This window comes from Apiospora aurea (assembly GCF_038362705.1).
Source record: "Apiospora aurea strain CBS 24483 chromosome Unknown utg000005l_segment0_segment0, whole genome shotgun sequence".
NCBI lineage: Eukaryota > Fungi > Ascomycota > Sordariomycetes > Amphisphaeriales > Apiosporaceae > Apiospora > Apiospora aurea.
In genome coordinates this window covers 4709199-4732438 of record NW_027117392.1, presented here as the reverse complement: position 1 = coordinate 4732438, position 23240 = coordinate 4709199, and the positions used below count along the sequence as shown (strand labels likewise).

The 23240-nt window shown below is 54.4% G+C and overlaps 6 protein-coding genes across 6 annotated transcripts; 4 read left to right on the top strand and 2 right to left on the bottom strand.

Moving 5' to 3' along the window:
• Window positions 1-982: 982 nt before the first annotated feature.
• On the top strand, window positions 983-3933 carry PG986_008006 (beta-glucosidase; the record flags this gene model as incomplete). The annotated part of the gene is made up of 7 exons (XM_066844228.1): window positions 983-1310; window positions 1367-1842; window positions 1892-1995; window positions 2047-2128; window positions 2188-2235; window positions 2292-2486; window positions 2590-3933. The coding sequence occupies 7 exons, from the start codon at window positions 983-985 to the stop codon at window positions 3931-3933; spliced, it is 2577 nt and encodes an 858-aa protein (XP_066700340.1).
• A 1268-nt stretch (window positions 3934-5201) lies between these two features.
• PG986_008005 (uncharacterized protein) lies at window positions 5202-8015 on the top strand (the record flags this gene model as incomplete). The annotated part of the gene is made up of 6 exons (XM_066844227.1): window positions 5202-5240; window positions 5358-5621; window positions 5760-5788; window positions 5847-6641; window positions 6815-7210; window positions 7379-8015. The coding sequence occupies 6 exons, from the start codon at window positions 5202-5204 to the stop codon at window positions 8013-8015; spliced, it is 2160 nt and encodes a 719-aa protein (XP_066700339.1).
• A 1024-nt stretch (window positions 8016-9039) lies between these two features.
• Window positions 9040-10404, bottom strand: PG986_008004 (spx domain-containing protein; the record flags this gene model as incomplete). Its single annotated transcript, XM_066844226.1, has 1 exon — window positions 9040-10404. One exon carries the CDS (start codon window positions 10402-10404, stop codon window positions 9040-9042), a length of 1365 nt encoding a protein of 454 aa, XP_066700338.1.
• A 3529-nt stretch (window positions 10405-13933) lies between these two features.
• Window positions 13934-14267, top strand: PG986_008003 (uncharacterized protein; the record flags this gene model as incomplete). The annotated part of the gene is made up of 2 exons (XM_066844225.1): window positions 13934-14121; window positions 14240-14267. 2 exons carry the CDS (start codon window positions 13934-13936, stop codon window positions 14265-14267), a joined length of 216 nt encoding a protein of 71 aa, XP_066700337.1.
• Window positions 14268-16915: 2648 nt separating this feature from the next.
• PG986_008002 (S-adenosyl-L-methionine-dependent methyltransferase) lies at window positions 16916-18517 on the top strand (the record flags this gene model as incomplete). Its single annotated transcript, XM_066844224.1, has 1 exon — window positions 16916-18517. The coding sequence occupies one exon, from the start codon at window positions 16916-16918 to the stop codon at window positions 18515-18517; it is 1602 nt and encodes a 533-aa protein (XP_066700336.1).
• A 502-nt stretch (window positions 18518-19019) lies between these two features.
• Window positions 19020-23058, bottom strand: PG986_008001 (uncharacterized protein; the record flags this gene model as incomplete). The annotated part of the gene is made up of 3 exons (XM_066844223.1): window positions 19020-19528; window positions 19582-19723; window positions 19783-23058. 3 exons carry the CDS (start codon window positions 23056-23058, stop codon window positions 19020-19022), a joined length of 3927 nt encoding a protein of 1308 aa, XP_066700335.1.
• Window positions 23059-23240: the final 182 nt, after the last annotated feature.

Sequence of the window (23240 nt, the reverse complement as noted above, 5' to 3'; positions counted from 1 at the left end):
TCTAACGGCCTACCTACTGGCTTGTTTACTTCTCGTTTCTAGCCCTGGTGGATTTCGTCGATCAAGACGCGGTCCGCTCCCCGAGTTAGTGGGCGATTTTCCACGTGGGGAAAGACGGGCAGAGGACGGGGTTGTTCTGGGGAATAGTACATACAAGTCTGCCTGCCTGCACCTCTCCATGTACGGAGCGGGCGAATAGAGCACTTTAATTGAAAACATGGAAGACTGTGGCTGCCCGCCCTGCCGCAGCTCTCTCTATGTACATGCATGTATGGATATCACTGGAACCTACAGCAGGATCAAGGAGTGGCATGGAAGATGCAAGTATGTAGAATGTACTTTGCATTGCCTACATGTAGGCTTTTCCGTCATCATTGTATCAGTGTTGATACCCATGCCGTCGTCAACATGAAGTACATTGACCAATGGGGCTAGCCTCAAGCAGAGGCATGCAGGTTCCGTGTAAGTACCATACTTACCAGTGCTAGAGTCAAGCTACATGTATGGTTGGTTAACCTTAGGCAATTAGGTTACAGGGAAGGCGCATTCAGCCGGGGCAACAACAAACAACGGCCAATGTAAACATCAAACCCCAAATGTCAATATTGGATGAGGACTGAGCAGACGCTGACAGGCCGGTGCTGTGTCCAAATCAATCAGTCAGTCAATCACCTATTAGGGGATGGCCATTGTGCCTTACAGCGTCGATCGCCATACCAACGTTGGAACTGAGGTAACCTACCGGACCTCCCTACATCGTACATACTGCGTACTTCATGTCCGACATTGAGTTCAATCAAGTGCACACGGGTGTGTGCATTAGTTACATCTATCCCCTCAACACTTGCATGCAACAGACTTGGGATTTCGTCGCACGCTCCGGTTCCCGTCTGGTGTCAAATTCTGCATCCTGAGGACCGTCATCCCTTCAGATCTAATCTGATCGTCGCGACAACTAGTCAGTCATTTTCAATGTGCCAGCATGGCCGAAGACAACCCTCTACGCGGCAAGGGCCACAGCAGTAAGGCTGCGTACAACCCCGTCCAGCCAGGTCCTGCCGGAACAGCGCCTCGTCGCGGATGCTGGTCCTCGCTTCAGGAGAAGTTCCCCATCCTCACCAAGAGACCTTTCCAGATCTTACTGCTGCTACTATGCATATTACCCTTTGGCCTGCTAGGCCTATTAGCCTTGCGGAATCGTAGCCACAGCGATGCCACTTGCACATCTGGCGACTGTTCAAGTGGAAATAAGAACGCCATCAAAGATGACGCCTATTTCTATGGACAGTCACAGCCATACTATCCCTCACGTGAGTACTGTTTGTCAATCGCCAGAAACGTGCGACCCCTAACTCTTGGTTTCCAGCAAATCTGGCAGCCGCTGTTGTCCCTACTTGGGTCGACTCGGTTGGCAAAGCCGTTGTCTTGGTCCGCAATATGACGCGAGAGGAGAAAGTCAGCCTGACCACAGGAGCACCTTCTGGGACTGGTTGTTCCGGGAGCATCCCTCCGATATCTCGCTTGGAGTTTCCTGGTCTCTGTCTAAGCGATGCCGGCAATGGCTTACGGGCGACGGACTTCGTAAGTGGGTGGCCAAGCGGCATCCACGTTGGGGCGAGCTGGAACAAAATTCTAGCCAGGCAGAGAGCTGTCAACATGGGCATGGAATTTCGAACCAAAGGCGTCAATGTTGCGCTGGGCCCCGTTGTAGGGCCTATCGGCCGCGTCATCCAGGGCGGTCGCAATTGGGAGGGCTTTGCCGCCGACCCTTGGCTCAGCGGTGCGTTTGCCTTCGAGACTGTACAGGGGATTCAGTCGGTTGGTGTCATTACCAGTACCAAGGTTCGTCGGTCAAGGCAGCCCGATCATGCAGGACACTGACCAGATACAGCATTTCATTGGCAATGAGCAAGAGACTAACAGAGTACCTGCCAACGGAAAGGAGGCCGTCTCGTCCAATATCGATGACAAGACGATGCATGAGGTCTATCTTTGGTAATTCCCACAGGTCTCACACGCGTCAGATGATGGGCTAATGTCAGCCAGGCCATTCCAAGACGCCGTTCGTGCTGGTTCTGGGAATATCATGTGCAGCTACAACAGAGTCAACAACTCGTATGGATGCCAAGTAAGCCCCCCTGTCCAATCTTACTCATCACGAAAACTGATCAAGGTATCGGTGCGTAGAATAGCTATACACAGAACTATCTGCTCAAGGAGGAATTGGGGTTCCAGGTAGGCCTTGCTTCACGGGGCAAATCGTTTTGCTGCTGCTGACCATGTTCTCATAGGGCTTCGTCGTTTCGGACTGGGGCGCACAACACTCTGGTGTTGCATCGGCACTCGCTGGAATGGATATGGTCATGCCCAATTCAGGCCTATGGGGAAACACTCTCGTTGAAGCCGTTCGGAACGGTTCGGTTCCTCAAGTGCGACTGGATGATATGGCTGTTCGAATCATTGCCTCATGGTATCAGATGAAGCAGGTGGGTTTCAATTTCATTGCTACCGGGTATAACAGTACCTAGGTGGGGATGATTGCCTGGGATAAAGTATTGAAGTGTGTGCTAATGTATTGATGTTCTATAGGACCAAGACTTTCCAGAACCTGGCTTTGGAATGCCTCCTGACTTAACAAAGCCACATCGAATCGTCGATGCCAGGAATACCTCCTCGAAACAAATTTTGTTTGATGGCGCCGTCGAAGGACATGTTCTGGTCAAGAACTCGAATGGCGCACTCCCTTTCCACAAACCTCGAATGCTCTCGCTGTATGGTTATTCAGCCCGAAACCCCGATCAGTGGAATTACAATGCTACGGGCGGAGTGTCGGCTTGGAGTTTTGGAGGAGAATCAGCTTACCAAGGACGCGATGTCGCGGGGGCCTTTGCACTCGAGTCCCAGGACCAACTCCCTCAAATTGCACCCAATGGTTCGATTATCAGTGGTGGAGGATCCGGTGCAGTGACGCCTGCCTATATCAGTTCACCATTCGATGCATTCAACGCTCATGCTTACGAGGATGGGACAGCGCTGTTCTGGGATTTTACCAACGCTGAACCGTACGTGGATTCTGCCTCGGATGCATGCATTGTCATGCTCAATGCTTTCTCCTCCGAAGGATACGATCGACCTGGTATTCGCGACAAATATAGTGATGGCCTGATACGGCATGTAGCACAGAGCTGCAACAATACGATTGTGGTACTTCACAATGCAGGGACACGTCTCGTGGAGAACTTTATCGACCATCCCAATGTCACGGCTGTTATATTTGCACACCTGCCCGGCCAGGACTCAGGGCATGCTCTTGTTTCGATACTCTATGGCGAGTCAAACCCTTCTGGAAAGTTGCCCTACACGGTTGCAGCCAACGAATCAGATTACAGCAACCTCCTCAAGCCGGACTTACCAGAAGGAATGTTTGAGATATTTCCACAGTCAAATTTTACCGAGGGCGTCTACATTGACTATCGGCATTTTGATGCGAAGAACATCACTCCACGCTTTGAGTTTGGGTTCGGTCTGTCTTACACGTCGTTCAATTACTCGAACCTCAAGGTCGCCAGGAACACCAGCAGCTCGACAGAGAGCTACCCATCTGGGCCGGTCGAGGAAGGGGGGCCCTCCGACCTTTGGCATACGGTGGCTACAATCAGCGCAGACATACATAACACGGGGGAGGTGGACGGCGCCGAGGCTGCCCAACTGTATGTTGGTATCCCAGGAGCACCCATACGCCAACTACGTGGATTCGAAAAGCCTTTCATAATCGCCACGCAATCGGCCAATGTGAGCTTCAAGCTAAGCAGACGGGATCTCAGCGTGTGGGACGTTGTGTCACAGAAGTGGCTTCTTCAAAAGGGCCGTTACCGGATATGGGTTGGTGCCAGCAGTCGCAAGCTGCCACTCCACGGTAGCTTTGACTTGTAAATCGTATTCATCAGTCAGGTGAAGCGAGGAAATTTTGATAGCATAGTGCCAAATGGCAAGCATGATAGTGTTTGCAATTCCGGCGTGGAGGCTCTATATGATTGGACGGACGGGCTTGCTCCATGGCGATTTTATGACAGTAACGAAAGGCAAAGTTTACTGTGGGATTGGGGAACTTCGTACAGGGGCCCCCAAAGTAGTCACAGGTTGAAGCTACGATTTGTGTACTGTCGGGATGCGTCATGATGATTAGGAAATGGTCCCATCTGAGCCTACCAGTCTTCCGATACGCCATCCTTGGAATGGGAATTAGAGGCAATAAGCACACAGCACCCCTTGCGGCAGAGGATGCGAGGAGGGGGAGCTGCTCGAGTATATATAATATACCAAAAGGAAATAAGTGCAACTGACTGTTTGCCACACGCCAGGAGGCGACTCCATGGCTATGCAAGCAGTAAGTAAGCATGGCTACCTCCCCCTACGCCTCCTTGCGCCCCCTCCGTCGATAGCGCATCCTACCGTAGAACACAAAAGACTCACTCGTCTCTTCACTCGCCCCTGGAGCGAGTTGGTCTGGGATTGTCGCATTCTCTGCTGGGGACCTGGGCAGGACCTGACTGAGTACAGGCGTGCCTGCATATGGATATATTAAGTTCTATGTCACGTATGTACACAGTACATACTATACACACCTGAGACTAGGGCTCGGCTGGCGGCCTCCTTCCACTATTTTAGGGTGCCCAATCGGCAGTGAGACACGCCAGCGTGTAGCTTTTTGATCGATATGTACATACGTATGTACATGTTGGTAGGTAGGTATGGCGTTTGTCCAGAAACCGATTCGACTTCCCACGTTTGATGGGATCCAGACCCCGCTGCCGCCCTGCCGCTTGCATTCCCCCCACTGCACACTGCACTGTAGCTAAGTATGTTCTGCGGCCTGCCGGCCTGAAGCAAGTAAGTAGGCTTTCCTTCCCAACGTCTGCTCAGTCTCTCCCTCGGCTTGCCGTCTAGGCCTAGACCGACGACCCTCTTCTCTTATTTTTTCTTTTTTTCTTTCTTTTTTTTCTCCCCCCTTCTTCTAGTAGGCTTTTCACATTTATTACGACATCCGTTCATCCATGGATCTGACAGTTGGCAATCTTAGATTAGGTGCAGAACATACAGAACAAGAACAGTAAGTGCATGATTATGCGCAGGCAGCCCAGGCCAAGGCAGGTCCAATTGCTTGCAGGCAGCCCCGAACTTTGTTAAGATCCCCACCCATTATGATGCCTGCCGTCCCCAGCCCAGCAGCCCCAGTACTGGTAAATGTTCAGATGCTCAGATACTCAGGCCCGAAAAGCCGCCCCAACATCTTCTGCCCTTGTCACAACCTTAAATTGGACGTCAACACACCTTAACCCGGCACAAGCACGACACAGGGCAACATCTCTGTTGATATGGCATCTTTTGCTAGCCCCATCTCCGCTGGGCCGGGCGTCGGTATGCAGTCCATCAGTCACGCCTTTTCGCTCCCAGGCCTGTCGCCCGCGTCCGATACGGCCACGGCAACCACCGAGTCCTCCTCTTCAGTGCTCCGGTCCCCTGACACTGATGGCCGGAACGGCGCACCGCACTCCTTGTCCACTGCCGTCTCAGAGCGCGCCTGTCAAAAATGCAGGGCTTCCAAAAGACGCTGCGACAAGGTGAGTGAGAGAGAAAAGAACGAGTCTTTACCCCCATCCCATTTTTGATTCATACCATCCCCTGCCTTCGTTACTTCGTTCTCCCTTGCGTAAATCCCGACTTGATCGTTAAGTACACTTCCTGACCAACAAGGATAGGCCTTGCCATACTGCACGAGATGTACCAGGTATATAAACTACTGCCTCTCATCCGTTGCTTTGCTGTGATAACTAAATACCGTGCAGACTAGGTGCATCATGCGTCTATTTGGCCGACACCGTCACGGGGCCCAGCACGACGACCAACCAGGCGCCCCTAGCTGCTCTACAATCTCAGGCGCTCTCCAAGTCGGAGTTTCTATGCGCCCCAGACCCATTGGCAGAACTCACAGCACCTCTGATCCTGTCGTTAGTGTTCGCGGACGCTGCACCTGGAGAGCAGCAGCTGGACTGGACGGATGGCGTACGCGCCTACTACAACTGTGTCCACAAATGGTACTCGGTGGTGCATCGCGGCTTATTTGACTGCCGCATAGATAGCCTGTGTACCTCTGCCGACTCTCCGCCCGCGCCTCCGTCATATTCTCCATCCGGCTTTTCCGGGGGCTGCAGCTTCACCCTACAGAAAGGTTCTGCAGACTGGAGTTTCGTGTCGACAAAGATGAGCCGCGAGCTGGCTTTGCTCATCTTGGCCATGTATCTTTCCGCCCGGACCTGCTCGACACGAGCCGGTCGTAATAGGACCATGTTCGACAGTTTGTACAGGATCGTCAGGCGCTCATTTGCGCTCGGTATCAGCGAGACGACGACGCCAAGGATTGAGTTCGTCCAGATCGGAGCTCTACTCGCCCTCTATGAATACGGACACAGCAATTCTCCTTTGGCCTATAGAACGTTGAGCGAGACGGTAGCGGCCGCAAGGGTCTTGGGGATCCAGCCCGGTTGTACGAGTGATAGAGACCTTGTGAACGCAAACGGCATAAGTTCCATGGAGCAGGAGCAGAACAGCGCTGTTTGGTGGTCATCATTTATCCTTGATCAGTAAGTCTCATGAACCTACCGTACTCTGAAAAGGTTGTGATAGTGGGCAGGGCCTGTCTTTGGCCGGCGTCGGATCTCGATCGTCGCCTTCCATTGAGGCCGCCACAGTTGCCATCCGCGTCATGGATGAACAGGATAACATCAAATTGCGAATGACTGACCCTTGATGACAGGCTCATACACCGCGACGAAGCATCAACGCATCTACCTTTCATCCTTGAATCGCCCGAACCTATTACACTCCTTCCGGAACCCGGCCAGAACTCGACCGGAAGACTCCAATCGAGGCCCCGATACCAACCACGCGGGCCTTCAAACCGAAGGTTGCCCGTTAGCATGGGCGTGAACGTGAACCTGATGGAGTCCTTTCAAATTTCTGCGAAAGTGGCCAGCCTGCTGCATCGTGCTCTACGACACAACTATGAGACGAGGATGAGGGTGCCCGGGACGCTTCCCCCTGTCGAGACTTTCGCGCCCCTGGATCAAGAGATTCGCAATATGACCGCGACACTCCTCAAAGATGCCACTGACTGGCGCTATGCGCTGGACTGCTTCGCCATGTGTTGCTCGTAAGTTTACCATCGCTGCCCCTAACTAGATTGAATGTGCGGATCAGACAAGGAACTCCCATCTCCAGCCTGTCGAATATCATTTGCTATTTATGGCTCTGGCGGCTGGTTTCTCTGTCTCCTCGGCCCATGTGCGATATGAACACTGAGCTTACGTGACGACTGCAGCGCACTTTTTACGCTCTACCTGCCCTTCCTCCCTATCCTGGAGGCTCAAACGGCCACGCAAATCAGCAATAATAATGAGCTGCGGACAGCCCTTGCCGCGCTGCGTTTTGCGGCTCAACTGTCATCGGACATTACGTGCAAGATGAACAGTGAGATCACCGATCCAGAGCAGGAGCTGTCATGTCGCGAGCTGGCGGTCTTGGCGGCACCGACTTGCTTCCTAGTCGTCAAGGTCTACACGGGCTTGCGCATCATCTGTCCCGAAGAGTACCAAAAGTGCCAGGATGCGATCTTGGATAAGTACAAGAGTCTCAAGTTTTTCAGGTGCCGGTGGGGCATTGCTGGTACGTTCACCGTCATCGTCCTTGTCGTCGTCGACCAACCCTTTTTCTCTCCGGGGGGTATGCACAATCGTACGAACTGGCTGACACATGGCTTTGTCCGTCTTGGATTTCTAGACAAATTGATGAGCCAGCTCAATGACGCGTATGGTATCGATTGGTATCGGTGCCCTGAAGTCAAACCCGTTGCCTACCAGAGCCAAAACATGAAAGATTATAATCTACTACCGCCGCCACCTCCACACACGAACGGAATCACCATGAACTCAGAAGGGAATGCTATGGATCTGAGCTGATAGAGAGTGGGATGGGTGAGACTAATACCGTATCTTTGGGACGTTATTTCGTCTGAAACTTTCTCTACGATTCAGGGATTACTTTCCTTATCGACTCTTCTCTTGGTTGCAGAGTCCAGGGATACATGGGCTATATGTGTTTCCATTTTTATCGGATTGATACCCCATTGCTTCGCATATCTCCTGGCAGTGGCACATGCTATATTTCGCTTTCTTTCCATGAACCTTGAGGCCCAAAACGAGGGGTTTGTTTTGGGAATTATATGGAGGGCACTGGTTTATTCGTGAGGCAATCTCGACTTATTTGAGCCAAAAACTTGATGTGGAATATGTTGACAAATGAATATGTATATATCACAAGACCCTGACTTTATACTTTTCAACTTGCAAAGACGAAAAAGCATTCCCAGTCTCACACCTGTGCGCCAACGATGATACTTAGCACTCGAGACCACACCACTGGAAGCATGCATGGTTGGTTATCAAACTTTGCATGTAGCAATTAGGTACCATTGCTATACTAACTACCTTACATTAGGTAATCGACTCTGTCAGGGTCCTTACCCGCTGCCCTGGATACCCATATACCTCTCATACAAGGCCTGGCTCCAACCCTACACGATACCTACCAATCTTCCTGTACATATCAGATTATTCATACAAAAACCAAAATTGGCCAATTTCTCCACCAAACCCAGTGCCGTCCCAACACACGCTGATATACTATGCTGGAGAGTAAACAATATGATAAGAAAACCTCATAAGCAGGCAATTATTGCCACTCATGGAATTGGGCTGGAGAGCCACCAGCTGACAGGCTGCTCTTGGTAAACACCATTACAGCAGCGTCAAAGCGGATAGAGCAGACGGGTTGCCCGACGGTTCGATGTCCTAATGTTGTTCTCAAGCTTTGATCGAAGGCGCAGTCTGCTCTTGAGAGGCACCTTTGGTCTGATAATCATAGGGGAGAGAAGGACACGATATTCTCTTCCTCCGGGTTCGAATTCCGTAACCTATCTGATTATCATAACCCGCTGACCCCTGCCACGAGGACGAGTAGCATGCCGTTGAGCACACATATACCAATAAACGTAATCCAGATAACCGATTGGTAAATGATACCCAATGGGTCCTGCCGATAGAGCATGGCGCCGAGACCCGTACAGCTGGCGAACAGGCTCACAACGACAGCGAGCGTGACGCCCACGTCAACCTCCACTTGCAGCTTATGGCGGCCAGTAGCAACTAGCACACCGGCAACAACGAGCAGTACAATGGAGATTAAGAAGCTGACGATGGCGCAACGGTGCATCACCTTTTCCCTGAAGCGAGCCACGCGCTGGTCCTCTATACTAGGAAGCGCAGCGTAATGCGCCGTATACCCCCTGATAGGATACTCGACAGAAGAAGAATCCTCGTCCTCCGTAGCTTCGTTGTCGGTATTGTGGGCCGAGTTTCGTATGCTGAAGTAGTCGGTAGGCGAGTTCTGCGCATGAAGCAGCGATTGGTGCTCAGCATCCTTATCGGATTGCCCGAGCCAGCCGCGAATTTTCCGGGCAGACCCATTGAACATACCCTTCATGCTTCCAAGCCCAGGAAAGCTGCCAGACTCATCTGGGTTTATGTATAGTGTGTATTCCTCGTCACCCACCTCGCTCCCATTGTCGTATTCGTTCCAGTACCTCGTCTCGGGTTCGGCTGGCGGTTTAGAGGGTGCAGATGGTTGTGTTGCCGGAGATGGTAAGCGACTTGTCCGCCTGGAAGTGGAAGTGTCTTCTCGTTGGTGTGGGGATTGCATTGGGGGCGAGGCGGCCCTCAAGGTTGTAAGTAGCTCCTGGTGCTGTTGCTCGAGGGGGTGGAAGTCGCGCTTTGTGAAGCTCTTCAGGTTGGACAGCACAGTGTCACGAAACCTGGCACCGAGGGAGGTCGAGCCCGTCCATTTCTTGTACTTCTTAAGGATTTTACGCAGGGCCTCCTTCTGAGCCCAGACGAAACGCTTCAAGTCGTCGATGTCGTTGGCGCATTCATCTATCTGCCGCCTGTATTTGACGAACCTCTTTTGGCGCCTGCTGTTAACGCCGTTGGAGTCGGTGCACTTGAGGATAAGGATGTGAACGAGACCATGCAAGTGCCGTAACCTCCTTGCTATCTCGTCGGCCTTGCCAGACACAAATAGGTCGACACGGGAGTGTTGCAGGAGCAACTCGTGATAGAGTGTATCTTCGAATCTCTTGAGCGAGAAGTCAGTCTGGCCGGGGATAGCAATGGCCGAGGCGGCTTGGTTCTTTGTTGTGTTGACTTTGATCAGCTGCTTGAGGGTGTTGTAGTCGATGTTGTGAAGACTCCATCTGGCGACGGATTCCCTCTCGAAATAGTCTCCGTACTTCATGGTAACCGATTAATCAAACGAGCATAGGCTTGGCAAGCGAAAAAAAAAAAAAGGGCTGTCGGCCGGTACCTATCGAAGGACCCTGGGATGTCGGCAATGCCGTTTCGATCCGATGCAGAAGCCAAACAAAGCAATGCAATTGGAGAACTCCGGGTTGGGGTAGTGAAGGATCTGCAGCGTATAGTAGGTGGGATCCCTAAGGCTCTGCGCAGTGAAATGGGATGTGTCGGTAGGTATGGATGCTCGGTAGGTATTGCAGCCGGCAGGCGACACAGTCGGCAGGTAATGTATTATGGTGTAGGTCTGTAGGTCTGTAGGTATGTAGGTCTGTAGGTCTGTAGGTCTGTAGGTCTGTAGGTGCCGTCGGTATTGGCAGAGATAAGGATGCGACAATTCGCCAATGGGGGGATGGGGCCTGGTCTGTCGGGCCAATTGGGGCGATGACGTCCGGCTGTCAGGGCTGTCTTAGGCCTGGGTCCACTGGGAGGGGGGCCCTGAGGGAATGGCTAATATTTTCAGCTAGAGTTCTTTCCACTTCCAGACACCCAAGGTAGGCAAGTACCTTATGTAGGTCGCGGCCAATGAACCTCGGGCAAGTGTACCTGTCGGGCGCAGGTGGCCAGTAAAAGGAACCTGGATGCCAACACAGCGCGATCTCAGATCAAGCCCAGGACATCCACACCGTCTCCAGTCGGGGCTCTGTCTGGTCTGGGGGTGGAATGTGGAAAGACAGCCAAGGCAGCTAAAATAGCTGGACCACCGAATCGAAACCCAAACAGCCCGCCGCACGTGCAGGAAGACGGAACACGCCAGACAACACTTAAACCGACGCCTGACGACAAGGCGATGGCGGATTGATACTCCGACCTGCAAAGTCTCGAGAATCCTTCTTGGAAGTCTCGAGATGTTTTTCACCGGACACTCGGGCGTGACTGCCAAGACTCGCCCTCTCCACTTCCAGAAACTCAAAAGTAGCAGTTCCAAGGCTTCCTTCTCATTGGCTGTGTTGGACTTCTAGGTCTGTACAGCACAGCAGAAGCACGGAAGAAAGGAAGGAAGGGAGGAAGGATGGATGGATGGATGGCCTTGGACACACGTGCTGAGTCAGTGTCGCAGTGTCTGAGTGTCTGGGTCTGCGTTTGTGCTGTTCTGTTCCGGCTCAATCAATTGTTTATTTGCAGCAGTCGGTGGGGCGCCCTGCCAAGGATCTTCTGAGTGGGAGCGAGGCGGGAAAAACGGCCAAGGGTGGAAAGAGAGAAGAAAAAAAGGAGGGAAGGCGGCATGTGCTGAGGGCGAAGACTGTCTAATGTATCCCGAGCAGCAATGCTGCCGAATGCTGTCCGTCCTTCCTGCGTCTCTTTGATTAGACCTCCACCGTGGGAAAAGGTTTGCCGTGTAGGTTACTGCACGATAACATTAGCATTGGATGGCCGTGATATGAGATATGACCCTCAACGGACGGACCGCGCAACTTGACTGGCTTGGCTGGGCGTCGTCGCACAAGAAGCGCAGTCCAGACTTGGGATACCCTTTCCATCCCGGCCAATCACGTCCCGGGCATGACAATCCTCTCGACCACCCCCGTATGGAGAGCACTGCTACCTCGTACACGCACTGAGCAGTGGTAGGGGCAGTTCAGCATGCAGGCAGGCAGGAGCATCAACAAGTCCATCAAGACATGCAATGCTCCTCTGTTCGGGTCCATCCTATCCTCTCCTCTCTCGTCCTATCCCCATCGCGCTAACAGACTAGCTACATTCAAACGACGACCATAATAATCCAACCCCGGCTTGCTCCATCCCATCACCAAAGAAGCTTTACATGCTGACCTAGACACATCACTGACCTTTTTCCCTTTTTCTTCTTCTTCTTTTTTTAGTGCTTCTCTATCTCCTTCAACCCCCACCAGGGCGCAGAGCCTCCGGGGGGTGACCTCACTCAGCAAGCCCCTTGCCGTTGCTATCCGCTACAGCATCTTCGTCTCTGCTCCGTGTCTGCGCAGGCCAAACCCACAAGGCTCCACGGCGAGCGGGTTCAAGTCGATATGGGAGAATTGCATTGTATATTGCTAGCCCCTACACCCACTTAGTCAGTTGTGGGTTTGATATTACCGAGCGCGACCCTTTTCCTGCTGCACGTGGGAGGCGAGGAATCGCCCAGTACGACTTTGACTACAGCTGTGCATCGAGCACCTATGTCCATGGGCTCACTCGAGCACGAAACCTCTCGTCCTATATCGGACTTGGTTCGGACTGAGCTGGGATCTAGTCACGCCACGACAGCTCTCGTGAGGCACAAGGTGAGGTGGGAGGTGGTGCATGCCATTTCATGGCTGCATACATGTATGAACGCACGCACGCACGCACGCAATCACCGCACTTACACGAGGGGAAGACGGAAGCCGAGAGATATGCCACCCACCACGCCCGCTTCGGCAGTCCGCTACAGGGCTTGATTCGCTCGCGTGCCGTCTTTCCCTTTTGGCCAAAACCCGTTGGCCACCGGCTCTAGCGCCGCGACACCCATGCATTTCTCTGCGCCGCACCTATGGGTCCTGGTCCTCGGTGAGCAGTTTGGTAAGGGCCTCCGAGGGCTGGCGGGCCTGCGCAAGTCTAGATGTTCCCACAATTGCATTCAACCTCTGCTGTTCCTATCGTGTGGTTTTCCTCTTATGCATGTTGCTTCGTTTTTGGGTTAGGCAACATGGACAGCTCCTAGCAAGTCCGCCGTCGCCAAATCCCCGACTGATGCTATCTCGATGGCGGGTCTCTGCCCGGAAGACTTAGTAGTGCGACTCGACTTGGGCCCCCACAGTTGCTGCTTCAGCAACGTTCCATGCCGCTGCAGTGATCACGCCTGGACCGGAACGGCACCCACGCTTCCGCCACCCATGTCGACTTTCAAGCAAACCGTTCAATCTCAGCAAAGATCGGTGGAGGCATATGATCTAGGGAATACTGAATACTGCCCAAGTCTTGGGTGCTTCTGCTCCTGTCAAGTCAAGTATACAAAGGCTGATCCACAGACTCAAAACACCTGCCCACTGCGGCCTAGACCTACGCCCTGGATGGACACGGACAGTATCACAGAAGGTATTGTCTTGCCAAGAACCGTATGGTGTACACCATCCGGGATCCTACATCGTGGGACTAGATCAGATCCCGCAGAGCCGCCACCGTTGGAGGGGATAGATGATGGGGTCCGCCTGCAGGTAGACGTAAGGGCCGGCATGGTAATTGGACCGAGGCGCTCGCTTCAAGGGCGGTTGTCCCACAACCTCACTGCCCTTCGGCTGCTCAACAGACGTTCCCCATCGACGATGGCGACTCATTTCCGCCAACTACAGAGATCACGAGAGCTCTGGTTTGAGGTTCCGGTCTGGTGCACGCTTCTAACCGCCGAACATCGTCGGCATATACACCGGTAGGCGGAACAGCTTAGGATACTGAACTTCTCACTGGCCACTGTCCCTCGCAATACCTGCTCGCCTTGGTCGCGCTGCGTCACAGGAGTACCGCATATCCGCACCATGGTGCTCCTGGCAACAGAAAACGCCCCTTACATCTTGCCTGCAGCATACTTCGAGTTCAACCTGGAGGGCACAGGGGTAGGTGCTATGAACAATAGGCCGCGAAGAAATTTGTTCTTCGGTGTTGTCGCCTGCCTGCATGCGCTGTTCGGATCTCTGGCGAAACATGCGCAGCTGATGCTGTCCGGGTGTGACACGGACGTCCCATGTCTTTGCGTGTCCTTGACTCGCGTGAGATATTGCCGTGATTAGTTTTTGCGCATATGCATGGCAGGTCCATCTCGTATGGCGTAATATTTCTCATAGGGCTACCAAATTCGAGGATGATCACTGACCTTCTACGAGAAACATTGCACGTCGTTGGCACGTCGATCCCTATCCATCTTACTTCTCACACTCAGTATTCGTCGTGTTCATTGTATCGGAACTTGACTACACGTATCCTCGAGCTGCATCTGATTTGATCCAATGTTAGGCTCGAGTTGATTCAACAAGAGAGGCTCCAAAGCAATGTGTTGCCGCCCCCAGAAACTACTCAGGGGCAGCAGATGACCTGCAAGAAATCGGATGTCGGCAAAGTTAACCCTGATGGTACACATCTATGCATACCATCTACCAAACTGTTGGCGTAACGGTTTGCTTCTCATCCGTCCTGCTTTTTGGTACCAGGCCTGAATCACGACCACCAGGAGCCGTCCCGAGATTGTATTCTGATATACCCGGGCGAAGTCTCTCAATAATTCTGTAAGCCAAGCGAGAGGGGAACGCAAGCCGCGTCACGTCTTTCTCAATCCGGGCCTTGGGGTTCACGGATACACCGTCCCCCGCGTGCCCTTTGCGCGCATGCTCATGCGGGGGAAGATATATGGAAGGCTTCCTTGTCCAGTCCCCCCACGGGGATCAGCGGGGGAGGGGGCCACGCCATTACGTTTTGTCTTCCTTCTGCTGGGCAAGACGACAATCCCTTTCCGCTTGCATGACTAGGATCCGGGAGCCGGCCTCGTTCATACGTATCGCCGGTTTTTCGCACGGCTATCGCGATTCTCGGATTCGTTAGATGCCGGGCGATCCTAACCAGAATACGGAAGAGTATATGGCGCGTGAGCAAGTTCACGTTATGTAACCCGTATGTCTCTCAAAGAAGACCCATGCACGTCAAGAGCAAGAAACGAGGAACATGCTAATGATTCGAGCATGATTTGCAGACCCTATCTGATTCCCGGTTTCTTACATACAGTACTTGTCTTGACAAACACACACACACACACACACACACACACACACACACAAAAAAAAGGCGAGAGACGGTGGAGAGGGCCCCGGTCTGATACTATTGACGGCCCGGGCCGCAGGGACCGTTCAATTGGTGAATCGATGGATTGATTACCTGATTGGCTGCTTACTATAGAGGGGGTGATTTGAAATTCCTCGATGACGGCCATCGACAGGGCCGGGCTCACTAGCTGGGTTGGCTTCCTATATATGTCCCTGAAATCAGCTCCAGGACACTTTGTCCCGGTGCAGTCGCCAAACAGAACACACCGAATCACTCGTCATCGGTTCCCGAAACAGCACCTTAGGCATTCGTAGCTCACTCAGCGTGTTCCATTCGAGCTGCGAAGCCAAGGCCTGACTCCTCGTTTGACTCGCCGAAGCTGGGTAGGAGCGGCTGACCGCCACAGCACGAATCAGCTGCGGCCCTACAGCGCGAATTGATAATTCTCTTCCTCGGAACGGTCATGAATCACCCGCTTAGCCCCTGAAGACAGGGCGGTGGTCCTTGGATCAAGATTCGAGATATCCAGGATACAATGTGCGGTCCTTGATGAAAAGGCGCCGCCCCCTCCCCTTTGCTTTTTGGCGTCCGTTTCTCCTCCCAGCCGCCTTCTTGTTGCCAACGAAAGGACATGACGTCGAATAGGAAACGGAGCCGTTGAGCCTCTGGCGCCTTCGCTAGTTTTGGTCCCCGGCATATAAGGACTCTGGATCACACATTTTCCACTTGGGCACGTCCAAGGGGTAAGAGTCGGTTGGGACTTGACTTGGGCTGACTTGGGGATTATTGGACCGGGATTGAGTCGGAGATGCCGGTCCGTCTCCACCCACCCACCGGAATATGCATCTATGTCGATGTAGGGCTAGGATGGTTCTCCCAAAACCAAACGATTCGATTCGACTCGGCTCAACTCACTCTTCGAGTAAATCATCAGTTCTGGCTACGACACTGTATGGTCGGTCCGTGGCAGGTATGGGGCTGGGGGACGCGAGTGACGGCTCCCTTGCCTAATGCATTTGGCATATATGCATGTATGTGTGCATAATGCTGGCGAATGGGGGTAAGTACTACCCCGCGGCGGCGTCTTGTTGGCTGTGACAATGCAATGAACGCATGCATTCGATGCCTACCTAATTAAACTTCAGCCGGTGTTAATCAATATCAGCCCAAGTCAAGTCGGACGTTGCTCACATTCAATTTTTTGTTTCGTTCTGTCTGACTTGGGATATGGACAACTTAAGGGTCATGCGACTCAGCGTCGAGTAGAGAACAAGGTCTCATCATCATCGTCCATCGTCCATCGTCGTCGACCTCTCCCACTTTTTTTGTTTCCCTTGGAGCTTGCGCTTGCTGCCTGCACTGTGAATTCGGCACAGTGCGTTGTGAGGCATTTGCTGTGCTCTGGGCATCTCCATCCATCAGATGTGTCAAAATATCGGGCGGTCTGTTCGCCTTGCCCAAATTCCATTCCCAAACCAGAAATACTGGGTCACGGGGGCCCGGGGGAGGAACTTGAACAGAGCTCTCCATAACAGCCACGAGAACGACAACGGGTAAAAGAACAACAGGCAGAGAAGAGGGGGAACCAACCCTCCCGAATATACCAACGATAATAGTATATCCATACCATCTTTATCTACACGTCCGTCTACATACTTAAGTCTAGCTGGCTAGCTAGCCAGCTTGCCGTCGGTCGGTCGGTCGCAATGCCCACTCGCAACTCCAACGGCCCTATAGAGGAGACGGCTCGGCACGGAAGCGTGGGCGGCGCCAGTATCAGCGGCGGGAGCGGGAGCGGCGTCGCCAATTCCAACGCCGGGCCCACCCGCAAACGCTCCATCGTCCAGAATGGCCGGCGTTTCTACAGTGACCCCACGCTGGCCTACCCGTTCCCTATCGACCTTAAGGAGACGCACCGACAGACCCTGTCGACCCTGCTGCGCTTGCGCCTTAACGGCGGGTGTCCCGTCTTGCGCAGCGACGAGCTCGTAGGTACGGGCACGGGTGCCGGCGCCTCTTTGTCTTCTTCTGTCTCGTCTGTCTCCTCGCAGCAACAACACCAGAACTTCAAGCCGCCGAGGCGTGTGCTCGAGGTCGGCTGCGGCTCGGGCGTTTGGTCTATGCTGTGCCACCGCTACTTTGTGCAGCACGGCCACAACGCGGTCTCCTTCGTCGGACTGGATATCCGCGGAGGAGGCGGAGGGGGCGGCGGGGCCAGCACCAGCACCAGCAACATCAGCGCCAGCAACGGCGGAAGCAGCAACGGCGGCAGCACCAGGAGCGGCGGCAGCAGCAATGGCGCCGGCCGGGGCGGCAAGGACGAGGAGGACGCGGCGGTGGGCCCGCCCGCGCTCGTGGACGAGGACTGCGACGACATGTACTGGCAGTTTGTGCAGCACGACTGCCGGCAGGCGCCCTGGCCGCTCGAGTCGGCCGCCTTCGACCTCGTCGTCTTCAAGGACATGTCGACCGCCTTCACGCAGAAGGAGCTCGCCGCCGTGACGGACGAGCTCGTGCGCGTCCTGCGGCCCGGCGGCGTCCTCGAGGTCTGGGACGTCGACAGCGTCCTGCGTTCGCTCAAGCCCAACGCCCCCGACAGCCTCGCGGCCAACAAGGGACGCAGGAGCGGTAGCGTCGGCGGCGGCAGCGGCAGTGTCGGTAGCAGCAGTCCCGGTGGAAACAACAACAACAACAACCGGAACCACCGCGACCACCGCCAGCACCAGAGCCACAGCTCGCAACAGCAACAGAAGAAGCAGCAGGAAAAGGACGACGCCTACGCCGAGCTGGGCGTCTACGACGTCGACGCCAACATCCTGGGCCCCTCGTCCAACCCCTACATCGTCGAGTACAACGGCTGGCTGAGCCAGGCCTGCGACGCCCGCACCGTCTCGCCCGTGCCCTGCGCCACCATCGGGCCCTTCCTCGTGCAGGAGGCCGAGACGCTCGAAGGCATGATCTCGAAGCGCTTCGCCGTCCCCCTCAGCACCGACATTGGCTGGGAGAAGAGGCACCAACGGATGTACGGCGGCGGCGGCGGGAGGAGTGGTAGTACTTCATCATCGGGAGAAGCAGCAGCATTAGTCAACGCGGAACGCGCGGCGATTCGCGATACGGCGCGTCAGTGCGTCGTGGATCTCATAGGGACCTGGGAACCCATGCTGCGGTCCGTCAACAAGATGAGCCAGGAGAGCTGGGATGCCTGGTACGCCAAGGCTACGAAGAACTTGATGCTGGAAGGCGGCGCCGACAGGGGAGAGTGCCTAGAGGTGGGTGTCTGGAGCGTGAGGAAGAAAAAGAATAGGTAAATTTTTTTACTTTTGGGGACACCTTGTACATACCTACATACATACTCAAGTATGCCGACAGACCCCATCAATGCATACGATCATTACGTATCCTCACACATGATCCTCCATCACCCATTCACTCAATGCTTAATCTGAACTGGGTCTCGCCATTTTGAAGAAGAATAAAATTCATCACCCATCGTTTTTGCAACGAGAGCCAGAATAGAAAATCGCAGTATGAAACTCGTATTATGTACGTGCGAAACTCAGACTGTACAATCTTACAACAACAACAAACATCAAAACCAGCCGAAACCCCGTTTTATGCTCTGCAAAAACCCCGCTGTTCCCAATGCAAGTCCTTGCCCTGGCTGGCCTTCACCGACAACCAGGGACTGGCCTGACAGGCCGAACAAGGGATAATCCTAGTATACGCTCATGTCCTCCAAGCTTGCTGCAGTTTCGTTAGGCAGCCAACGTCCAGTTTCGCTACAGGTCCGTCCTACGCCCTGCCCATATCTCATTTGCTGTTCTTGTTGGCCTCCAAGACTCCCGCCAGCTCGGCTGCCATTTCGGGCTTCTTTACTTGCAAGAGCCACGTTTCCAAGCCGGCTCCGTCGTCCTTCGCCGTCATAATCTTGATGCTAGTCTTCTTCACCGTATCCGGCTTATAGTCAAACTGCGCCAGGAGTGCCTTATTCATGGCAACGTGGCCACGAGGTTCGGCACGTAACAATAAACGGACGCATCCCGTATTCTTGTTCTTCAGGACGCGAAGAGGACCAAGACCCTGAGTGCGCCATGGAGACTTGTTGCTGTCCTCATCCGCGTCGCCACCCTTGACAACCGGCACAAACTTTGTCGCCTTGGCACGCACTTCGAGGAGTATCTCCTCGTCTTCCTCGCCCGGGCCGCCACTGGTCAGGGAAATTTGCTCCTGGGGAGCTTCCTCGCCATCCTGGGACTGCGGCTCAGGGGTGCCACCCATGGGCGTGCTGTTCATGCTCGAAGGCGCCGGGAACGGGGAGTCTGAATCTTTCTATTAGTTACAACCAAGCGCGACTGCGTTGAGTTGTACTTACTAGCTCCCGTTGAAGTGCCGCCGCCGGGTGGCTGGAGGCTGCCGAAGATGCCACTACCCTGTGGGGCCTTGTTGGCCGTGGGATTTTGCGAAGGGCTGGCCGAGGAGAAACTGAAAGCAGGCGCCTGAGATGCTCCGTTTGGCTGCGAACCAAACATACCAGAGCTGTTCGGCGCTTGAGATGCTCCATTGGGTTGCGAACCAAACATGCCGGAGCTGTTCGGTTCTGGTGCTTCGGGGGGGCGTTGTTGCCACCAAACTGGAAGTTGAAGGACCCGGATGGCGTGGGAGTGGATGATCCGGCACCAAAGGCTGGTGCCGATGCGTTGGGGGCTGCACCACCGGCAGAGAAGGTAAAGGACCCGGGGTTAGAGGCACCACCTTGGTCATTACCACCAAAGGTAAACGAACTCGTGTTTCCTCCCGGAGTACCGGCCCCCGAGAAGTTGAAGTCGAACTTGCTCGCGGGGGTGCCATTCGTCGGTTGCGAAGCTGGGCCGCCAAACGATGGAGTGGGTGTTTTGTTCTGACCAGCGCCAAAACTGGGTGTCGTGGCCTGGCCGGCGCCAAAGCTGAACAAGGACGAGGGCGCTGCAACAGACTCCTTGGCCTGCGACTGGGATGCGTTGTTTTGGGATCCAAAGCTGAACATGGGTGCTGCTGTAGTCTCCTTCGCCGGGCTAGCGTTGTTCTGCGACCCGAAACTGAAGATACTGGACTGAGCAGGCTTGGCCTCCTCGGGCTTCTTTTCAGCAGGTGCCGGTGCTCCGAAGGAGAAAGATGGAGTTGGGGCAGGGCTGTTGCTGGCGAACATGTTGGCCGGCGCTGGCGCATTAGGCTTGGGCGTCGTCGAGCCGAACAAGGCCGACGAGCTACCCATGGCGGACGTAGCGCCCTGCGATGAAGCCGGCTGAGAAGCTCCGAATGAAAGCTTCTCGGACGCCTGCTTGTCAGCATCCTTGTTCGCCTTGGCAAACATGCCGGTGGCACGCTTAATAGGTCTACCCCCGGGTTCCTCAAAGCTGCGCTTCGGAGTAGTTGATTCAGCGGTGCTGTTTTGTGTGGCTGACTGTCCGAACATGTTGTTCGGCGCGGGCTTGACACTGCTGAAGATCGATTGACCCAGCCCACCGTTGGCCGCTGGTTTATCCGCCTCGCTGGGCTTGTTAAATCCGGCGAATGGAGATGGGGCAGCAGGTGTAGGATCAGCCTTGGCTGGGGCAGGTGAAGCACCAAAGATGCTCTTTGGTGCCTCGGTTGTAGCTGTGGTCTTGGCTTCGGCTGGCTTTTGGGCCGCACCGAAAGGAGTCGAGGAACCACCAAAGATCGGGGCGGGGGCAGCTGAAGCTGTAGGCTTCTGCGTTCCAAATATAGACGAGGACAGTCCGCCATTCGGTGTGCTCGGTATGGTCTCGGGGGCCTTCTTAGGGGCACCGAAGATGGACGACGATGGAGTAGCGGAAGGTGCCTGTGAAGCGGAAGGCTTCGCACCAAAGATGGACGAGGCACTCGTGCTAGGCGCTTTAGCCTTATCCCCAGCGGGAGATGGTGCGGCGGCTTGGTTTGCAAAGATAGAAGTGCTCAATCCGTTATTGTTACCAAAGCTGATGGGTGTAGTGGATGCGTTGAAAGTGTAATCGCCAGGTGCCTTTGTTGCTGGAGTTGTTGACGGCACCGGAGCTGGTGTGGCTGGCTTAGGCGGTGTTTCCTTGGGTGGTGATGGTTCCTTGGGCGGTGCTTCTACTGCAGTAGAAGTTGCTCGGAGTGGTTCACCGTCAGGCCCAAAGGAAACTCTAGCGAACAGACCGCCGGCTTTAGCGTCGTCTGCGGGCTTCGAAGCAGTATCGAAGGGAGACGAGGCACCACTCGGCTTCCCGAAATTGAAAAGCCCAGGGCCTCCCTGGATCGGGGGTGTGGCCGTGCCAGTGCTCGCAGCAGCGCTGGGCTCATAGCTGGGCGCAACGTCCTGGCTATCAGCTTCTTGTTCAGTCTCGTGCTCCGAGTTTGTATCGCTATCTGCATCGGCATCGGCATCGTCCTTTTCGTTTCCGCTGTTGTTGGCGGAGCTCTCAGAAAGATAACCAAAGATGTTACTGCTCCCAGTAGGTGCTGTGGCACTCGAACCAAACTTGTGACCTGTGAGAACCGAGTCCTTTGAAGCATTCAGAGTCGACCCTGGTTGGAAAAGGGACGACTTCAAAGCTGACGAGGAGCTAGATGGCCCCGATTGGAAGAGGGAAGACTTCAATGCTGACGCAGAGCTGGGAATACCATTGGTGGGCGCGCCAAAGGGGTTTGACTTCGTTGCGAAAGGGCTCTGAGAGTCATCAGGTTGTTTGGTAACGGCAAAGAGAGACGGGGCCTTGCCCACGTCAGAACGCTTCACAGGAGAGCCTGCGGGTGTAGTGGTGTTCGATTGCACATTGTTGATGATGCCTTCGAGCCTGGACCTAGCAGTCGATGGGGTCTTCTGGACCTTATTCCGCTGGTTTTCGTCGACCTCGCCCTCCTCGTCCGCCTCTTCCACCCTGCGTTTGCTCTTGAGCGGCGAGGTTGCGAACTTAGGCGCCTTGTTCGTGGTAGGCTCGTCGTCCAGGTCCATGTTGCGCCTCTTATTATGGTTGGCAGTAGAAGCCTTCAAGGTGTTATCGCCCGGCTGCAGCTGCTCATCGGCTTTACGCTTTGTCGAGGCCGGTACTGAACTGACGAACGCGCTTGCACCGACCTTGGCTGCTGGTTTAGCGGCCGGCTTCTCTACCTCGGGTTCCGGCAGGCCATGCGCAGCTCTCCATCTCTTCATGACCTCCTCTGACGGTTTCACGTTCTTGAACTCGTACAGACCATAGTGCAACATGATCAAGCCGCGGCTCTTTTCATACTCCTTGGCGAAGTTTAAAATATTAACCTTCCAGTCCTTTTTGACAAATATCTCGTTTGCCGCGTGTTTCAGCCGTCGCAGATCGAGGATGCAGAAGAACTGTCTTCGTTGGAGGTCATCGAAATCAGGCGGGCACTTGTCGGCAAGGTACTGGTCGGCGTACACGGTGCCTCTTTTCGTCAGGGGTTCTGGGATGGAGTTGGCCAAGGCTTCGCCTGTGAGGTTGGTGTCGGGCTCTGGGATTCGCATCTTGAAGAGCTCGGCCGATGTGGTGCCAGCCATGCCTGCATTGGTAGTCTTTGGCGGGGGCGCAAACTTGCGAGCACCCGCTGAGGCCTTCAGAGCCGTCGCTGGGAGAGCCGGCGCGAACGTGGCGGTCCGGGACGGTTTGGGCGTCGCCGTGTCGAAAAGATTTCGAGTAGGCCTCGCGGCGGACTTGCCTAGGGTAGGTTTGGAACGCGCCGGGGATGTTTTCGTCATCGGGACAAGAGATGATCGGAATCGCGACGCGGCTGGGGTCAAACCGGTCGGGAAAGATGCGCCTCGCTGGCCCGTGACGGGTTGCGCCTTGCGAGGCGTGTAGTCTAAACTGAAGCTCATCGTGACTCTGTGATGAATTGACAGGTGGCGATGGCGCGTAGAGGGGGATTGGTGTCCTGAGGAAGAGGACTACACGTGGAATCGGATGGCGGAGATTCGGGAGGAATGCGACGCGATGTGTGGGAGATGGAAATGGGTTATCAAGGGTGCCGGGTGGTCCACAGGGAAGCCAGCAGCATAGT